At 41.1% G+C, this 20,241-nt stretch overlaps 1 protein-coding gene across 2 annotated transcripts in view; it reads left to right on the top strand.

Moving 5' to 3' along the window:
- Nucleotides 1–20,241, top strand: part of LOC127570339 (disco-interacting protein 2 homolog C) — a 504,340-nt gene that overhangs the window by 437,093 nt on the left and 47,006 nt on the right. For both annotated transcript variants that reach the window (XM_052015787.1, XM_052015786.1), the window contains 2 exons: nt 5,401–5,569; nt 8,405–8,575. In XM_052015787.1, the coding sequence (XP_051871747.1) occupies nt 5,401–5,569; nt 8,405–8,575 (340 nt within the window). The remainder of the gene's footprint in view (nt 1–5,400; nt 5,570–8,404; nt 8,576–20,241) is intronic.

Below are 20,241 nucleotides of genomic sequence, written 5' to 3'. Positions count from 1 at the left end.
GGAACTTTTCAGTGTCTACTACATATGTAAAGCCAAGAGACTAATGACTAATCTTTTCCTGACTCAAGTTCTTGTTAATCTAGGGGTAGTGCTTTTGATTTGCCTGAGTTCCCAAAGTGTCTGTTTTTAATAAATAAATTGCTTGCATCTGGGTTTCCAACAATGCAGTGGATTGATTATTTTAAAACAGCAGTAGTAGGTAACAGAAAACTTGTCAGTGCATTAAAACAATATCTTAATTGGGACAGCAAAGCACCCCAAATAGTACCGTTAGCAGGGGACCTTCCTCTGGGAGGGGAAGGGTAAGCCTCGTCAAGGGCAGGAAGGGACGGCCTCCATTCGGAAAGTTATTTTCACAAACGATTTTGTTTTGCCTGGTGATTGAAAATTTATGTGGCTAATTTGACAATGAAAATGCTTCTTGTGTACAGAACACAACTCGGAACACAAGTATTATAGAACATAAGAATCAGAAGAGGGAGCAGATTATTTGGCCCCTTATGCTTGCTGTGCCATTCATAGAACATAGAACATTACAGCACAGTACAGGCCCTTCAGTCCACAATGTTGTGCCGACATTTTATCCTGCTCTAAGATCTATCTAACCCTTCCCTTCCACATAGCCCCCTACTTTTCTATCATTTATGTGTCTATCTTTCTTAAATGTCCCTAATGTATCTGCCCCCACAACCTCTGCAGGCAGTGCGTTCCATGCACCCACCACTCTCTGTGTAAAAAAACTTACCTCTGACATCCCCCTTATACCTTCCTCCAATCACCTTAAAATTATGTCCCCTCGTGTTAGCCATTGTCGCCCCCGGGTACTCCCAGTTTGCTCCCAACATCCCAAAGATAGTTGGGTAATTGGCTGCTGCAGATCACCACAGTGTAGGTGGGTGACAGGAGAACTGGGGGAAGTTAATGGGAATGTGAGAGAGAGGAAAACAAGTGCGGGAAGTGATTGATGGAGTTGTTCTGAGAGCCAGCATCGATTTGATAGGCTGAATGGCCTCCTTCTATGTTGTGAGGAAAAATACGAGTCTCTTGGGTAATGAATTCCTAAAATTCACTACCCTCTTGATGTAGAAATTCCTTTCTGTCTTTTCTGAAAGACTGACCCCTTACTTTGTGACACTGACTGCCTGGGGAAGTCTATGTCCAGCCCGAGGAAGTCTCTGCCCAGCCTGCTCGGGGAAGTCTCTGCCCAGCCTGGGGAAGTCTCTCCCCAGCCTGGGTAAATCTCTGCCCATCCTGGGGAAGTATCAGGCCTGCATCTACAAATGTGAGAGCTTCCAAAGGGTATAAATAGATTAAGCAAGTGGGCAACAAGTTGGCAGATGGACATAATGTGGGAAAATGTGAGGTTATCCACTTTGGAAGAAGGACTTAAAAAGCAAATTATTACTTAATTTTGAATCTACAAAATGTTTCAGTACAAAGGGATCCATGGGTCCTGGTGCATGAAATAAAAAAGATTTGGTCCTGCAGGTACAGCAATTAATTTGGAAGGCTAATGAAATGTTGGCCTTCACTGCAAATGATATGGAGCATAGCAGTTGGGAAGTTGTTGGTGCAAGTTTGCAGGGTGCTGCTGAGCCCGCACCTGCGGTACTGTGTACAGTTTTGGTCCCCATTTCTATTTGCATTTGCTGCGATGCAGAGGAAGTTCACAAGGTTGATTACTGGGATAACAGGTGATGTCTGACGAAAAGTTGAGCAGATTTAGAATTTACTCATTGGATTTCAGAGGAATGAGAGATGATCTTATTGAAACGTAAGATTCTGAGGGGAATTGACTGGGAGGATGTTTCCTCTAGCGCAGATATCTAGAACTACGAAGCATAGTTTCAGAATAATGGATTACCTGTTTAAGGCAAAGGTGAGTAATTTCCTCTTTCAGAGAGTTGTGAACCTCTTGAAGTCTTTACCACAGAGGGCTTTGGAGGTGGAGCCATTAAATATATTCAAGGCCAAGACAGACAGATAATTAAACTGAAGTGTGGATGGATATGGGGAGAAGGGGGAAAAATGATGTTGAGGCCAAGATTGGATCAGCCATAATCTTTCTTGAATAGTGGAGCAGGCTCGAGGGGCTGATTGGCCTACTCCTGCTCCTGTTTCTCAGGTTGTTATGTACCAGGTCAAGTCCCATGAGAATTTTGTATGCTTCAGTAAGATCATCTCCCATTCTTCCAAACTGAAGAGAGTATTAGCTCAGTCATCTTAATCTGTCCTCACAGAGAAATCCCATCATCCCAGGAATTAACCTGGCTAGCCTTCTCCAAACTCCTCTGTTGCAAGTACATCATTCCATAGACCAAACCTGTATGCAATATTGCAGAGGTGGTCTCACTAGGGGCCTATATAATTGGAACAAGGTATCTCTACTCTTCTGGTCAAAGCCTCTTACAATAAAGGCCAGCATACTATATCCATTCCTTATTTTTTGTTGCACCTATATATCTGTGCCTCCAAACATCAACACCTTTCAATCTCTCACCATTTAAAATATTCCACCTTTCCACCAAAGCAGAAGCCCTCATGTTTCCCCACATTATCTACCATCTCCCTTGTCCTTGCCCATTTATTTAACCTCTATGTCCTCCAGGAGCCCCTCTGCACCCTCTTCACAGTCCACATTGCCACGAGTTTAGTGCCATCATTGAACTTGGATATATTGTACTTGAAGGAGATTGTGAACAGCCAGTGCCCTCACACCGATCTCTGTGGCACCCACTGGTCACAATCTCCCAACCAGAAAATGATTCATCTAATCCAACTCTGCTTTCTGTCCATTACTGAATCCTCAGTCCATGCTAACTTGAATATCATGCGATCTTATTTTGTTCATTATTCTCTTTGTAGCACCTTATTCAAAGCCTCTGAAAGTTCAGATGCACCACAGCAACTGGTTTTCACTTATCTGTTCTGTTAGTTACAATCTCAAAAAAATTAGATCAGTCAAATGTGATTTCCCTTTCATTAATCCACGTTGACTCTGCCAATCCTTCTATTATTTTCATAGTGCCCTATTACCTCCTTGTTATTAAGAGATTCCAGTATTTTTCCTAACACTGAAGTCAGGCTAATTGGTCTATTGCTCCCAGTTTTCTTTCTTCCTCATTTCTTAACCAGTAAGAACCATTCTAGAACGTGTGGAATTCTGGAAGATGGCAACCAGTCCATCCATTATCTCCTCAGCCACCTCCTTCAATACTAGGATCAGTTGGGTATCATTAATTTCTCCAATACTGATTTTTCACTAATGCTGTTTTTTTGAGCTCATTTATTCTCATTCTGTGGTTCTTCACTATTTCCAGTAGATTTTCTGCGTCCTCTTCCATGTACTTGTTTAATTTCTCTAGCATTTCCTCGTTCTCCAATATAATTTCCCCTGATTCTGTCTGTGAAGGACCCACATTAACCTTTGCTGATCTCCTTTTTTCCTATGTATTGAAGCTCCTGCTGGCTGATTTTGTTTCCCTCTGGCCAATCCTCATATTCCACTTTCCTCTTACTTATCAGTAGCCTTTTATGTCTTGTCAGTTCGGGTGCTCATCCAGACACTTATTAAATGTTGTGAGACTGCTTGCCTGCACTACCTCCTCAAATGCAAAAATATCATTAATTACATATTTAAGCATTATTTAACCACTATAATTATTAAGTTTCTAAAACTTATTGTATCTTATGTTAAGATTGCGAAGTACAGAAATGGGATCCCTGGTTCTTCCACAATACTTGAATTCAGATTAAGCTATTAGGATAATTAAAATCTAACTGGTTAGGGAAATATCGCCTCTATTGTAGGGCATTGAATTTGCTGATATTTCTGAAACTCTGATAATTAAAGTAACAATTTATCCTTGTCCTGTTACTCCACAGGCTTCCTTTAGAAATATTTAAGCAAATCCCTATTACATTATCTCTGTTTCAATAGCCACTTGTAGAAAAAATGCATGTTCTTACAATCCCTTTATGGCCAAGAAACTGTTATAATTTCCCTCCCTCCTTGTTATTGATTCTTTAACACTTGGGAGCAACCATCACTATTGGCTCTCCCAAAACTTCTCATAGCTTGAAAGTTTTATTAGATTTTGTCAGAAAGGTCCCATCTTTACAAATTTTTCCTCTTGACGGTAATCTTTAATTCCTGTTATAATTTTGGTAATTTTCTGAACTCATTCACGGACATAAATGTATATCAATGCTCAGAACTATACATATGCTCTAATTATGAGCCAACCAAATATTTGGTCCAAGTCAAGCATTTTTTTCATTGCATCAATGAAACCTATATTGTAAATCTAAATCAGTTTGTCTCTTTATGGCCTTTTCTTATTTTATTTCTGTGTTAAAGATCTATTTATCTGCTTTGTTAATCTCTCCCTTCAACTCCTGTATTTATGATATTCTACTGCAAGATCTTCTGCAGATACTTTATTATGTTGTATTGTTCATCTGTTTCTCATTTACATCAAGGAGGTAACAGAATATATTCTTGAAGTGGACTGCTTCCCTTATTTGTCAGTTAGGAAAACAATTAATTAATATTTCCCCTCTACTTTCTCTTTCCAGTTTCACGAGTCAGAGGATTCATTGCAATTGGCAACATTTTAATATGTTCAGAAAATTCACAAAGACAATTCACACAGTCCTCATTATCCACTGATTTGCTGTCCACAAATTCGCAAGCTCTCCAGATTTGGCCTTGTATCACTGGGAGTGTCAGTGAGCATTACAAGGTTCTCCAAAGCCCTCTGCTGTGGTGTCAGCCTGCTAGGGGAACTTCTGCCTGAGGTTCCCTGGGCCACAAGTCCAGCCTCTCCCTAATTAGGATGGGATCTGATTGTGTGGATTGGGAGCAGGGCTGAGATCTGAGTAACAAGTGCAATGCCTGGAATTTCTCCCACTCTCGCCAGCTTCAGACAAATCAATGATGCAGCTCAAAACTAAGAGTAGTGGCACTTTGTCACCAGTACGACTTAGTCTTGTGGGAGTTGAGGGGCCTCTAATTTACAGAGATCATTAGAATGAAGGTTGCTTTGGAGATAAGGGAGAATCTCAGCAAGGCACCTCCCTCCCGCCACTTCCACCAAGGATGAGGGTATTCGTGTTAATACCTTTACATAAGGGAGAGCCTTGCTGGTATCCACATCTTTCTAATCATCCATGGGATGCCTGTACTGCTGTTCCCTGCAGATAATGAGGACTGAGTGTACAATGTTGTAGATTTTGCCAAAAACACTGGATTTTCTCAAATGTCAAATGTAATTTGAAATGGTAACTTTTGAAATGTTAGAAACAACAGCTATGAGCAACAGCATCATTGAGCATTAGTTAAGCTTTAGCATTTATTTGTCACCATGTTAATATCCAGGTTTCTGGTTTTTTTTGCAGTGTCTACTCAGGGCATCAGTCCATCCTAATCCCACCTTCAGAATTGGAGATAAACCCCTCACTCTGGCTTCTTGCTGTCAGTCAGTATAAAGTCCGAGACACCTTCTGCTCCTACTCTGTCATGGAACTCTGCACAAAGGGGCTTGGCTCGCAAACTGAATCACTCAAGGTTAATGATTTCTTTTTTAATTTCTGTGACAGCTAATCTTCAATTTAGAATTTACTCTGCAGGTGTATTCGAATGTTGTAGGTCTGCTTTCAATCATTGCGTAACTATGCAGTGATCTGGATTAAATGAAACGTAGCTCGGAACTTTGTAGAAATAAACTCAAATTGTGTATAGCTACCTTTATGTATAGAAATTGTGTAGAAATGAACTCAAAACTCATCAAAGTCTTGAAAGTAAGTAGGGTGAAAAGATGACAGAAGTAATTTCTAATGTTAGCATTACATTAGGAGAAAGTACACCTATAAAGTACCACCTATTTTCTAACTGTTTTCAAATTAAAATACTCTGATTTTCTCAAATGCCAGATGTCATTTGAAATGGTAACTTTTGAAATGTTATAATTTCAAATTAAATATACTGTTGTAGCAACTAATGTGAAAACCTGGTGTTTACTGAGAGTTTAACAAAGAACAACTATTAAAAGAATTCATGCACAGGCACATTCCACTCCTCAGAACTAGGGTGGAAGCAAGTGTTCTTCAACCCTGAGTCTCGTAAAAATGGGAGGATGATGCATATCTGGTGGCAGAGGGTTAGTTTTGGAAGGGTACCTTACGACGGCAGTTAAGTTGTTGGATTGGCTACCAGTGTTCTGGACTGTTGATTCGGAAATGAATTTGAATCCATCCACCACGGCTGGTGAATTTAAATTCAACTAACTAAATAAATAAAGAATTGCAAAAAAAAAGCTGACAGATTGTTGTTAAAAAAATCCATCTTGTTCACTAATATCCTTCAGGGAAGGAAATCGGCTGCCGTTAGCTCATCTGGGTTGGACCAAAGTAGTTGATTTTTATCTACCTCTTCAACTCAGGGGCATTTGGCGATGGACAATAAATGGTGGCAATTCCAGGGATGCCCACACCCTGCACAGGAAAGCTAACGTGGCCCCACTCAGGCACCAGTGGAGCAATGCCGCAAATAATATTGAGCTAAATTCCTGTTGGAAACTTTGAGGAACAAAGATCATTGCCTCTGCCACGATAATGGATGAATATCTGCCACTGAATGGACATGACTAGAAGCAAATGTGTGGTGGCAAGTACGACTGGTGGTCACACTCTTGCACGTTTACCACTAAAGCCCAAACCTAATTTCTGCCCCTTGGATCACTGTAAATATTCCACACATCAGACTTATTTCTACTTATTATAGCAGAGTAGGAGGCCACTAAATCTATTGGGTCCCTGCTGGCTCACAGTAGAAGCAATCCCATCAGTGTCAGTCACCTTTCTCCTTAATTCCCAGTAATAGTGCAACCTATTCTCTCTCATTGCCTGAATGCACTTGGGAATCATCAGTGTCATCAACTTTTTATTGAGATGATAGATCACCATTATGTTTCTTTTAAACAGAATTAAATTTAGTATTTTGGGATCCACTTGTTTATACGGGGAATACTGTTCAAATAATGTAGGCAATGAAAATGATGAGGATAGATTTTGAGAAATTATTATGTTAAGCATTGCAAGAAAACTAAAAAAGGACAGCTAACCTATTTCTCTTTTCGTAAATTTCTTTTGATGTTGGGCTTTCCATCATCTCCGCCTGCCTTTTAAAAGCATTTCTGAAAAAAAAGGCAAAAAAAGCATGCCAAGTTGATGAAAATGATCTTAAAAATACACATTTTAAATTGGTAAATTGGTTAGACCCCACTCAGCCCGGACTTTCTCTCTTTTCACTATACCTCGGTACATGTGATGATAATAAACCAATTTAAATTTAATTTAATTTAAATTCAATTTAAGCATGTACCAAGATACAGAGAAAAACTTTGTTTTGTATGCCATCCGTGCAGATCATTTCATCACATCAGTGCATTGAGGTCATACAAGGGAAAAACAATAACAGAATGCAGAATAAAGTGTTACAGAGAAAGTGCAGTGTAGGCAGACAATAAGGTGCAAGGCTATGACGAGGTAGATTGAGGTCAAGAGTCCATCTTGTCGTACTAGGGGATTATTCAACAGCGGGATAGAAGCTGTCCTTGAGCCTGGTGGTACATGCTTTCAGGCTTTTGTACCTTCTGCCCGATGGGAGAGGGGAGAAGAGAGACTGTCCAGGGTGAGTGGGGTCTTTGGTTATGTTGGGTGCTTTACCGAGGCAGCAAGAAGTGTAGACATTTTAAGGGGCAGTTGTTGTACAGCTTGCAGTGTGAAAATTATTCCAACTAGGATTCAGGAATAAATCTCTGCTTTGTGGATCAAATTTATCAGAAAGCCACCAAATTTTCACTTACAAAGTGACTGCATACCTTCTGGAGAGCTCAGAATAAGACATGCTGAGTCAGCTGCAACTTCTAGGTCCAAAAGATCGATCATCGGAAATTTATGGCACAGAAAGAGTCTGTTTGTCTCTGTGCTGGTCAAAAAGGAGCTACTGATCCTCATCCCACCTTCCAGCACAAGGTGCACAGCTCTTCAAGTGCAGATCCGAGCATTGTTTAAATGTCTCCACCACCCTTTCAGGCAGTCACTGGTCTCCCATCATCTACTAATCCTTCAGTTTAAAATCTGTACTCACTGGTTTTGATCCTTCCAAGGGAAATAGGTCCATCCTACTTACTCTGCCTAGCCCACTCATCATTTTATATACCTCAACTAAATCTCCCCTCAGCCTCTTCTGTAAAGCTAACACAATCTGAGAGGCAAAGTTTCCACCAAATGTACCAGAATGTCAATGGCAGAGTTTGCTCTGTGACTTTGAAGAGTATCACATGATCAGATATCTTATATTTATTAATCCTTTTGATTACTTGTGCTTTTCTGTGTTTAGACCAGGGGATTGGACCTGTCTCGTGTGCGGACATGTGTCGTTGTTGCAGAAGAGCGCCCTCGAATAGCGCTTACCCAATCGTTTTCTAAGTTATTTAAAGACCTGAACCTTAACCCAAGAGCAGTTAGCACGTCATTTGGCTGCAGAGTGAACCTTGCTATATGCCTTCAGGTAAGGATTTATGCATCTATAGTTGTGAATCCATTTATCATTATAAAAGCTGTAACTTATGAATAAAAATGACAGACTTTTTAATATTTATTACTACTTGGTTGGCTTTTCAGATCTTTAAGTTTGTCTGCTCCTGCTCTGTGTTTATTTCTCTCTCTGTGACATCCAGCAATTGCATGCTTTATGCTTCTTTGTGAAAGTGCAGCTTTTAAAATGTATGACATTTACAGAATTCTGCATTCGTGGTTTCATAGCACTGCTGAGTCTCTCTATGGGTTTTTCATTCAGAATAGGCATAGCAGTTGTGAAAGGATGGCAGAGGTTGTTTCCAATATATTGAAGACAAACAAATTAGCCCGTTACATCTGTGTATCAGAATTAACGAGCCTTGGCTCAGAGGCAGTTGACAAAATCTTTGTGTTTTATTGCTGAGAAATACACAGGAACATTTCCAGTTGCATGTCCAATGTATTTTAGATCCAGCTGTGGATTTGCTCCCAAGCCCTTGAAGGCAGCTGAGCCAGTAAAATGCTCAAAGTTGAAGAGAGGCTGTGACTTGGTAATAATCAGAGATAACTGAATGAAGTCATTGAGATAGGGAATTAGTCTACAGTTTGGGTGGGAATCTATGTATTCTCTCTTCTCCAGCAATGAGTTTGTCCCTGGATCTGGCAGCAACATTAGTCACAACAGCTTGGATTTTGAGGTCGGTGGCAAGATGTTGGCAGTCAACACTGATCTCAAAAAGCCACCACTGCCATGTGGGCTTCGTCCATCCTGATGTCACTGCAGGATAGATATGGAGCCCAGCGGCAGTGATGTCATCGTGCAGGCTCAGCAGTCAATCACATTGTCATGCTAAACTGGAATAAAATTTGACTTTTTAAACATTTTTACGGACTGTAGGATAAAGATTGGGACATATCACATGGAAGCTAGCACCATAAACCAGTAAAACAAGGTCAAATATAATTTATATATTAAAAACTTAAAGGATTTTGAAATAATTATCTCAAGGGATTAGAATCAACATATGTACAACTAGCATTTTTAAGGACATTGAGGTTAATATAGAGTAGGTATGGCTTAGCAAACAATTATAAACTAAGGTGCATGTCACTCTACAAGATAATCCCAGTGATTTTTGTTTTTGCAGTCAGAATGGTTTGTCAAAAAATGTCAGGTGGGGTACTTGTCAATTCACCGACTTCTGCTGTGAGGAATTTACAAAATAGGAGGAGGAGTTGTTTATCTGGCCCTTCAAGCCTGCTCCGCTGTTCATTGAGATCATTACTGATCTTCCACCTCAGCACGATTTTCCAGCACCATCCCCAAATCACTCGATTCCTGTGATGTTCAGAAATCTATCAGCCTCTGCTTTGAATTGACACAAATGACGGAGCCTCCACATCCCTCCAGGGTAAAGAATTCTAAAGGTTCACTTCGCTCTGAGTGAAGAAATCTCTCCTCACCTCAGTCCTAAATGGCCTACCCCTTATTTTGGAACTGTGCACCTGATCCTAGACTCTTCAGCCAGGGAAAGCATCTTCCCTGCTTCTCGCCTGTCAAGCCCTTCAAGAATTTTGTATGGATCTAAACTCTATGGAAGACATTGGACATAGGACAGCACAGGGACAGGCCATTCAGCCCACCATGTCTGCACTGACCATGATGCCAATCTAAACTAATCCCATCTGCCTATACGTGACCTGTAACCCCCACCCTCCCCCTATTCCCTGCCTGTTCTTGTGCCTGTCTAAATTCATCTTAAGCATTGCTTTCATATCTGTTTCTACCACCTCCCCTGGCAGAGTGTTCCAGGCACCTACCACTCTCTGTGTAAGAAGACTCCTCCATGTCTCCTTGAAACTTTCTCCCTCTCATCTTAATATTTGACTCTCATATTTGACTTTTCCACCCTGGGAAAAAGACTCTATCTATCCCTAGCTGTGGCTCTCATAATTTTATATACTTGTATTCAATCACCTCTCTGCCTTTGATGCTCCAGAAAAAACAACCCAAGTTTGTCCAATCTCTCCTTATGGATAATACACTCCAATCCAGGCAACATCTTCTTCTGCACCCTCTCCAAAGGCTCCATATCCCTCCTATCGTGTAGTGGCCAGAACTGCACAAAATACTCTAAATGTGGCCCGCCCTAAGTTTTAGAAAGCTGAAACATGACTCCCCAGCCTTAATACTCAATGCCCTGACTGATGAAGACAAGCATGCTATAGGTCTTCTTTACCAGCCTATCTACTTCTGTTGCCACTTTCAGGGAGCTAGTGACTTGCACCCCAAAATTCCTCTGTACATCAATGGGTTTGCCATTTACTGTATACTTTCTTCCAGCATTCGACCATCCAAAAATGCATCACCTCACACTTGTCTGGATTAAACTGCATCTGCCATCTTTCAGCCCAAATTTCCAGCTGATCTATATCCTTCTGTATCCTTTGACAACCTTCCTCACCCACCATCAGAATTAGAATCAGATGTATTATCACTGACTTATATGACATGAAATGTGTTGTTTTGCAGCAACAGCACAGTGCAGAGACATAAGATTACTATAAATTACAAAAATAAATAAATAGTGTAATGAAAAGGAATAACGAGGTAGGGTTCATGAGCTCACGGACCGTTCGGAGATCTGATGGCGGAGGGGAAGAAGCTATTTCTGAATCATTGAGTGTGAGTCTTCAGGCTCCTGTACCTCCTCCCTGATGGTAGTAACGCAAAGAGGGCATGTCCCAGGTGGTGAGGGTCCTTAGTGATGGATGCCATCTTCTTGAGGCACCACCTCTTGAAGATGTCCTCGATGGTGGAGAGGGTTGTACCCATGATGGAGCTGGCTGAGCCTACAACCCTCTGCAGCTTCTTTCGATCCTGTGCGTTGGAGCCTCCATATCAGGCTATGATGCAACAGGTCAGAATGCTCTCCACCGTACACCCATAGAAATTTGTAAGAGACTTTGGTGACATACCGAACCTCCTCAAAGTCCTCACGAAGTAGATCCGGTGACGTGCCTTCTTTGTGATTGCATCAGTGTGTTGGGCCCAGGATAGATCCTCTAAGATGTTGATGCCCAAGAACTTGAAGCTGCTCACCCTTTCCACCACCGACCCCTCAATGAGGACTGGTGTGTGTTCTCCCGACTTCCCCCTCTTGAAGTCCACAATCAATTCCTTGGTCTTGCTGATGTTGAGTGTGAGCTAGTTGTTGCAACACCACTCAACCAGCCGATCTTTCTCACTCCTGTACGCCGCCTCATTTCCATCTGGGATTCTACTAACAACAGTGGTGTCATCGGTGAATTTATAAATGGCGTTTAAGTAGTGATTAGCCATGCAGTCGTGACTGTAGAGACAGTAGAGCAATGGGCTAAGCACACATCCTTAAGGTGCGCTTGTGTTGATTGTCAGCGAGGAGGAAATGTTATTACCGATCCACACTGACTGTGGTCTCCCGATAAGGAAGTCGAGGATCCAGTAGCAGAGGGAGGTACAGAGGCCCAGGTTTTGAAGCTTGTTGAATAGTACTGAGGGGATGAATAGGGCAAAAGATGTACTTCACTGTGTTTCAATGTACATGTGACTAATAAAGCTATCTTCTCTTATTTTACGATGGTGTTGAACACTGAGCTGTAATCAGTAAACAGCAGCCTGACGTTTACTAATCACACCACCTACATTTTCATCCAAATCATTTACATATATCACAAACAACAGATGTGGCAGCACTGATTCTTGCCGGACACCACTGTTCAGGTCAGGAAAACACCCCTCTACCGCTACCCTTTGTCTTCTAGATCAGGCCAGTTTTGGATCCAATTTACAAACTTGCCATGGATCCCACATGACTTAATCTTCTGGACCAGCCTGCCATGAGGAACCTTGACAAATGCTTTACTGAAGTCCACATAGACAAGAGACACACAAGAGATTGCAGATGCTGAAATCTAGAATAAGAAACAGACTACTGGGGGAACTCAGCGGGTCGAGCATCATTTGTGGAGGCAAAGGGATGGTCAACGTTTTGGGATGAGACCCAACATCAGTCCTGAACCATGAAGTTCCTCCAGCAGTTTGTTTCTTACTCTATAAAGACAATATCTACTGCCCTACCCTCATCAATCATCTTTGTCACTTCTTGAAAAAACTCAATCAAATTTGTGAGACAGGACCTCCCCTGAACAAAGCCATGTTGACTATCCCTCATGTCCTCATTTTTCCAGATGTGAGGAAATCCTATCCCTAAAAATCTTTTCCAGTATTTTCCTTACCACTGACGTAAGGCTCACTGGCCCATAATTTCCTGGTTTGTCCCTTTTGCAACAGTGGAATGACATTGGCTATTCTCTGGTCTTTTAGCACTTGCCTGTGTTTAAAGAGGATGCAAAGATCTCTGCCAAGGCCCCAGCAATCTCCTCCCTTGCACCCTTCAGTATCCTGGGATAGAAACAATCAGACCTCAGGGACTTACCCACCTTAATGTTTTTCAAAACACCTTAAACCTCTTCCTTCTTAATATTGAAATGCCCTAGAATGTCAACATATCTCTCCCTAATCTCATCATCATCCATGTCCTTCTCCTTGGTAATTACAGTCCCAGTTTATTCAATCAGTTGTATGGCAAACTAGAATCATTACACATACTATGGTAGTGTGGTGAATCACTGACAATGACTTCTGGAATTCCACATTCAACATGTGCACTCAAAAAATTGCTGTCAGATTACCTGTTATAACCGAGAGATTAATCTCTTCAGTTTTCATCACAGATTCTGGGCCAAATTCCTGTACATTTTAATACACAGATACCTTTTCAAGGTTTTGCATTGAGTTTTAATCCAAGATGCACCAAATTTGGTTATGTAGTATTAACAAATCATGCATAGACCTCAGAATTATTTCTCCGATTAGAACAATTACTGATGAAAAATATGAATTTTAAATTCAGGAGCTTTGTGACAATCTGACATTTGCATTTCACCTCAGGGATGTTGTAGCTTAATTTTCCGTGGTGATCTGATGGACCCACGGTCATTACTCAAAATACGTAGTGTGTTTTGATTCACTATATCCTCAAGCTCCAAAGCTTCAACGTGCTGCCGCTCATATTCCCAAAAGTGCATTCAACTCAAATTACAGTCAGCGGCAAAATCTCCTTCTGTTGTATAAGGCATGCAAAGGAAATGTCTGTTAGAAAATTAACAATGATCTTGTCAAAGTTAACAGGAGGCCCCTGGAGAAGAGGTTTAAAATATTTACTTTAGGTTTTGCCTCTATGAGTGATGTATAATATTTAGCAGAGATGGACAGGAATGATTAAGGTCATTATCTAATAGAGAGTGAGAATGTTCCATTGATCAGAGGGAGGAAAGCAAAAGATGAGGGAGGTATGATTCTCAACGTACTCTGCAATAACGCTTCCTCTGAATCAGCAAACTGAAAATATTAAGTAAATTTGTTTATGCTGAGGAAAATAATTAAAAATGTATTCATTTTGTGGAAAAACAATTTGTCTTAATTTAACAATGATAGCTGTATTTGTCTTATCAGCCTGAGTAACTGTAAGAAATTATTAAGACTCTAGGAATAATATTTGTGTTTGATATTTTACCAGCATAACCCTGTGGCCTCATATTGTAGCCAAGGCACAGAGCTAAAGCACTTCAGTGTAATTGAATTCATAGCAAGAAAGAATGTGTTTATTTCTGTGCTTCAGTGCTGTTATACAGGGTATCTGAAAATAACTGAAGTGCAAGACAGGTACAGCAGATCTGCACCAATGACATATCATGAAATCAATTCTTCTGTAATTAAGTATAGAAACATTTATAATTTAGCTTTCTACAAAGTTTAAATACAGAGATGAATAAAGCAGATGTTCCAATTAATGTGGTGCACTTTTTGGCAATATAAGGGGTAGTGCAATGAAGCTTTACAACTTTAGGTTATAGTAAATCGAAATGCAACAAGTGTACAGAAAAAATGAAAGTCATTATTTGGATATCCCTTTTCTCTTCCTATCTTGTGTTATTGTTTGATAATGAAAGAGAAATAAGTAAAAGAATAGGTTGCAAGGCTGAAGTAAGGTGCAAGGAGGTTTGTATGGAGCATTAACTCAGCTCAGCTGGTGACTTGTTTCTGTGTTGGAAATACTTGGTGAATACCACTCTGCATGTGGTATTATGGACAGGATTATTCTGTCTGTGATAAGAAATCAGCCCACAAAGTGGGCTTCTTGGAGACAATTTCCCCTTTTCTGACTCCATTTCCAATCAGGCATGAGCTTCAGCAGATCCGTGGTATCCAGTAGAGTGTTGACATAAAATTGGCCGGGGAAACTAATCAACTAGTAAACAAAAGGTTCTAATTATTAACTAACATTATGGAATATTTTACAGAGAATGAAGTAAACATTGGGACTTATTCCATCTTTTAATCCATGTGCACAATATAACATTTATAAAATAATTTTTAAAATAATGCACTGCTGAAATAATTGTTCTGAGAGAATGAAGCTTCACATTTCCACACTCTCAAAATCAGTTTATGAGAGCCAGATTGATTAATAATGATGGATAAATATGTCATTAGATACTCAGTTGCACCTCATTCAACAAGGTTCAATATGTTGGACAATAACTGTTCTTATGCAGCATAGTTCAAAGGATTTGCCCCAACAGTTCCAGATGTCATTTATATGCTGTTGAATGACGTGGCATGTTACACAGTAATATACACTGCAACGTTTCCTGAGAGTTTTAAAAGCTATGCAGTTGTGAGGATATATTATATGACAGGCCTGGTCCTCTTGCTTTTCATCCTGTACGCTGGCTCCTGTGGGACATGTTTTAAACATAGAACACACACCACGGGAACAGGCCCTTCGGCCCACCATGTCTCTGCCACCCATGACGGCAATTAAACTAATCCCAGCTGCCTTCACATGGGACACCCCTCCATCCCTGCCTGTTCATCTGTCTGCCTGAATGCTTCTTAAACATTGCTATCATATCTGCTTCCACTAGTAGTGCGTTCCAGGTGCCCACCACTCTCTGTGTAAAGAAAAGACTTGCCTTGCAAAACTACTTTAAACATTTCCCCTCTCACTTAAATCTATGCCTTCTAGTATTTGACATTTCCGCCCTGGGAAAAAAATCTCTGACTTTGATCAGGTTGCCCTCAGCTTCCGGTGCTGCAGAGAAAACCATCCAAGTTTGTCCAACCTCTCCTTATAGCCAATACTCTCTAATCCAGGCAACGTCCTGGTGAACCACTTTTGCACACTCTCCATAGCCTCCACATCCCTCCTGTAATACGGTGACCAGATCTGCACAATGTGGCCTAATCAAAGTTTTATAACGTGACTTCCCGACTTTTATACTCACTGCCCCGATAGATGAAGGCAAGTATGCTGTACTCCTCCTTTACAACCCTATCCATTTGTGTTGCCACTTTCAGGGAGCTATGGAATTGTATCTCAAGATCCGTCTATGATCCTGAGGATCCTGCCATTTACTGTATACTTTCCTCTTATATTTTACCTCCCAAAATGCATTACTTGTCCAGATTAAACTCCACCTGCCATTTGTACACCCAAATTTCCAACCGATATACATCTTACAGTATCCTTTGAAAACCTTCCTCACTAACCAGAACTTTGCCAATTTTTATTTTTGTCTGCAAATTTATTAATCATTCCAACAACACGTTTGTCCAAATCATTTATATATATCACAAACAACAGAGGTCCCAGCACTGATCCCTGCAGAACACCACTGGTCACATACCTCCAGTCGGAATAACACCCCTCCACCACTACCCTCCGTCTTCTATGGCCGAGCCAGTTTTGATTCCAGTCGACCAGGTCTCCATGGATTCCATGTGCCTTAATCTTCAGGATCAGCCTACCATAACAGAGCTTGCTGAATACTTGAAGACAACATTCACTGCCCTACCCTCATCAGTCATCTTCTCCGTATCATCAGAAAAACTCAGTCAGGTTTGTAAGACATAACCTGACCCACACAAAGCCATGCTGACTATCCCTAATAAGTCTATGCTTTTCCAGATGTGAGTTGGTCCTATTCCGAGGAATATTCTCCAATAATTTCCCTACCACTGCTATAAGGCTCACCAGCCTTTAATTTCCTGGTTTGTCCCTATTGCCCTTTTTAAACAAAGGAACAACCTTGGATATTCTCCAATCCTCTGGGAACTTGCCTGTGGCTAAAGAGATTACAAATATCTCTGTCTCTGTTTTGACTGTCTTTCTCCTGGGAAGGTGTTCCTAACAGACAATAAAACATCAGTTTGCATTTAACGTTTTTAAAATGGTAGAACCTTCAAGGGCAATCCCTGTATTTCATTGCATGCATAAACAACTGAAAGGCACTGAACATGCTTTCAAAATAGCTCATTAATGTAAAGCCAAAACACACAAAATATTCCAGATGATTCATTGATTTTAATTTAAAGTGCTTCTTAAACTTTTTTGCCAGTGTATTTTATTTGGATATCAGCATGGGAAATTTTTGAGTTTCTTATGACATCCTGCAACCTGTGGCGATTGCTTCTGAAGGAACTGTCAGCATCATGTGCCCTACTGAGCTCTACAGGTCCAGCTTTTCAGAACTGAAAAGCAACTGTGCGAATTCAAGTAAATGAATGACAGCACTCATTTATGAAAAATGCCATAGTTCTGTGTATTTCTACAACCCTGTGGTTTACCAAATCCATGCTGCTGCCTTGATTTTGCTTTATTATGACAGTTCAATGCATTCTCACCTTCGCCTTATTTCTGGGATAGCAATTGTAGTTGGGATTAATATAAAACAATATGAGTTCTCTCTTGGGCCGTATATTCATTCCAGTGACTCACACAGTGTTGGTCTACCAATCACAAATTAGTATTGTAAAAGCACTTAATAACAGGACCAATTAGCATCTTTCTCTGTGTATAAAAGTTGTTTCTGTTGCTTAGCAATATGTTTCCATGCTCTCTCTCTAAAGAGTGCTCACAATGAATAATATGTAGAATTAGTTTCTTCTTGCTACAGTTGCAACTCCTGGTGTGCCTGATCCTTGCTGTTGCCTGCTACAGAGATGGGACTATGCCTGCAATAGGAAATGAGCCTTGATCACAGATATCTCTGGGAGCAATCAGGCAACGTCCAAGCTGCAAGACACAATACTGCAAAATAATTCCTAGGAATCCTTAATATTTGCAGTTTGCAGAGGAATATTGCTTAAAGTAGTACTCTTGACAGAGACTTATCTCAAAGGAGCATTTTCCCCATGATCACATTTTACCATTTTCAAATTTGCACTCCTGAAATCTATTTTCACTTTGTTTCTGTACAGCCATCTGATGGATCACGGCTGTTGGCTCATCTGATCAAAGCACATGTGCTTTGAGGTGATAGATGACACAAATTGGTAGGCCAGATATACGTAATCAGGGAAGGAAATTTGTGCAGAGGTCTTTGTTCATTTTTTTGTTGGGGGTGGGGGCGGAGGGGAAATGTGGACATTGCTCGCAAGGCAAGGATTAGTTGTCTATCCCTAATTGCCCTTGAGAAGGTGGTGATGAGTCAACTTTTTGAACGACTGTGGTGTTTCTGATGAAGGCATTTGACAGTTGTCTGGGCAGGGATTTTCAGCATTTTGATTTGGTGTTGATAGAGGAAAAGTGGTATATTTTGTGAATTGGAGGACATATACCTCCTGCCCTTGGTGGCAGAGGGTGCTGGTTTTGGTTGGAGTAGTCTCGGCGAGTAACTGCCATTATGGTTCACTGGTGGTGAGTGAAATGAATATTTAGGTTGGTGGATAGAGTTACTCACCTTAGGATCGGTAGCCAACCTATTTACGTGGCTGGTCCAGCTGAAGTTCTGGTCAAGGGTATCTTCCAGGATGTTGATAGTTGGGAATAGTAATGCCATAGGATTCAACAGAAGATGGTTAGACTCCCTCGTTGGAGGTAATCATTGCCTGGCACTTCTGTGACACAAATGTTACTTGGCGCTTAGCAAAGCCTGCCTGAATATTATCCTAGGTCTTGCTGCATGCAGACACGAGCTGCTTCATTTCCTGAGGTGTTGATACAACAACCAAAAATGGCGAGGCAAATGACACTGTCCAGATAAACTCCTGACAGTGCTGGGTAGTATTAAAAATGTCAAAGGTTTTACAGTTAAGCATTAACAATCAAGTAATGGCTTTATGACCACTCTTACAAATGATAGAAAAGCATTTCAATCATTGTTCCCTGTCCATAATGTAAAATTACAAATGTAGAATTGCTACATCACAGAGAGAGGCAAATCCACCCATTGAGTCTGTGCAGACTCTGTTAGTCGGTCTCTTTTCCTTTAGCCCCCACCCCTCATTTTCCCTTTACCTGTTCCCAATTTTCTTTTGGAAGCTCTGATTGACTCTGTTAAAATGATCTGACAAGCTGTGAGTTCCAGATCGTAAGCAATCTCTGATTAAATCTGGATAAATCTCTGGACCTGGTGCTAGGCAATGAGCCTGATCAGGTTTCAGATCTCTCAGTGGGAGAGCATTTTGGAGACAGTGACCATAACTCCTTGACCTTTACCATAGCTTTGGAGAGGGATAGGAGCAGATGGTATGAGAAAGTATTTAATTGGGGGAGGGGGAATTATGATGCTATCAGGCAGGAACTTGGGAGTGTAAGTTGGGAACAGATGTTCTTGGGGAAGTGCACAGTGGAAATGTGGAGGTTGTTTAGGGAGTACTTGCATGGGGTTCTGGATAGATTTGTCCCATTGAGGCAGGGTAAGGATGGTAGAGTGAAGGAACCAGTTGACAAGAGATGTGGAATATCTTGTCAAGAGGAAGAAAGAAGCTTACCTAAGGTTTAGAAAGCATGGATCAGACAAGGCTCTGGAGAGTTATAAGGTAGCCAGAAGGGAGCCTAAGAACGGACTCAGGAGAGCTAGAAGGGGGCATGAGAAGGCCTTGGCGAGTCGGATCAAGGAAAACCCCAAGGTGTTCTACACATATGTGAAGAATAGGAGGATGATTAGAGTGAGGGCAGGACCAAACAGGGATAAAAGAGGAAACATGTGCCTGGAGTTGGAAGAGGTAGGGGAGGTCCTAAATGAATACTTTGCTTCAATATTCTCCAGTGAGAGAGACCTTGACATTTGTGAGGATGGTGTATGACAGGCTGATACACAAGGGCATGTCGACGTGAGGAAAGAGGAAGTGCTGGAACTTTTGAAAAACATTAGGATAGATAAGTCACCGGGGCCAGTTGCGATATATCCAAGGTTATTACGGGAAGCAAGGGAAAAGATGGCTGCGCCTTTGACGATGATCTTTGCATCCTCACTGGCCACAGGAGTAGTGCCAGATGATTTGAGGGTGGCAACTGTTGTTCCTTTGTTCAAGAAAGGGAGTAGGGATAACTCTGGGAATTACTGTCCAGTGAGTCTTACTTCAGTGGTGGGCAAATTACTGGAGAAGATTCATAGAGACAGGATTTATGGGCATTTGGAAAAGCATAGGCTGATTAGGGACAGTCAGCATGGCTTTGTGAGGGGCAGGTCATGCCTCATGAGCCTGATTGAATTCTTTGAAGATGTGACAAAGCACATTGATGAAGGTAGAGCAGTGGATGTGGT

This window comes from Pristis pectinata, chromosome 5 (genome assembly GCF_009764475.1).
Source record: "Pristis pectinata isolate sPriPec2 chromosome 5, sPriPec2.1.pri, whole genome shotgun sequence".
In the NCBI taxonomy this organism is placed as follows: Eukaryota; Metazoa; Chordata; class Chondrichthyes; order Rhinopristiformes; family Pristidae; genus Pristis; species Pristis pectinata.
Note: the sequence above shows the minus strand (reverse complement) of the source record. Positions and strands in the feature narration are given on the sequence as shown.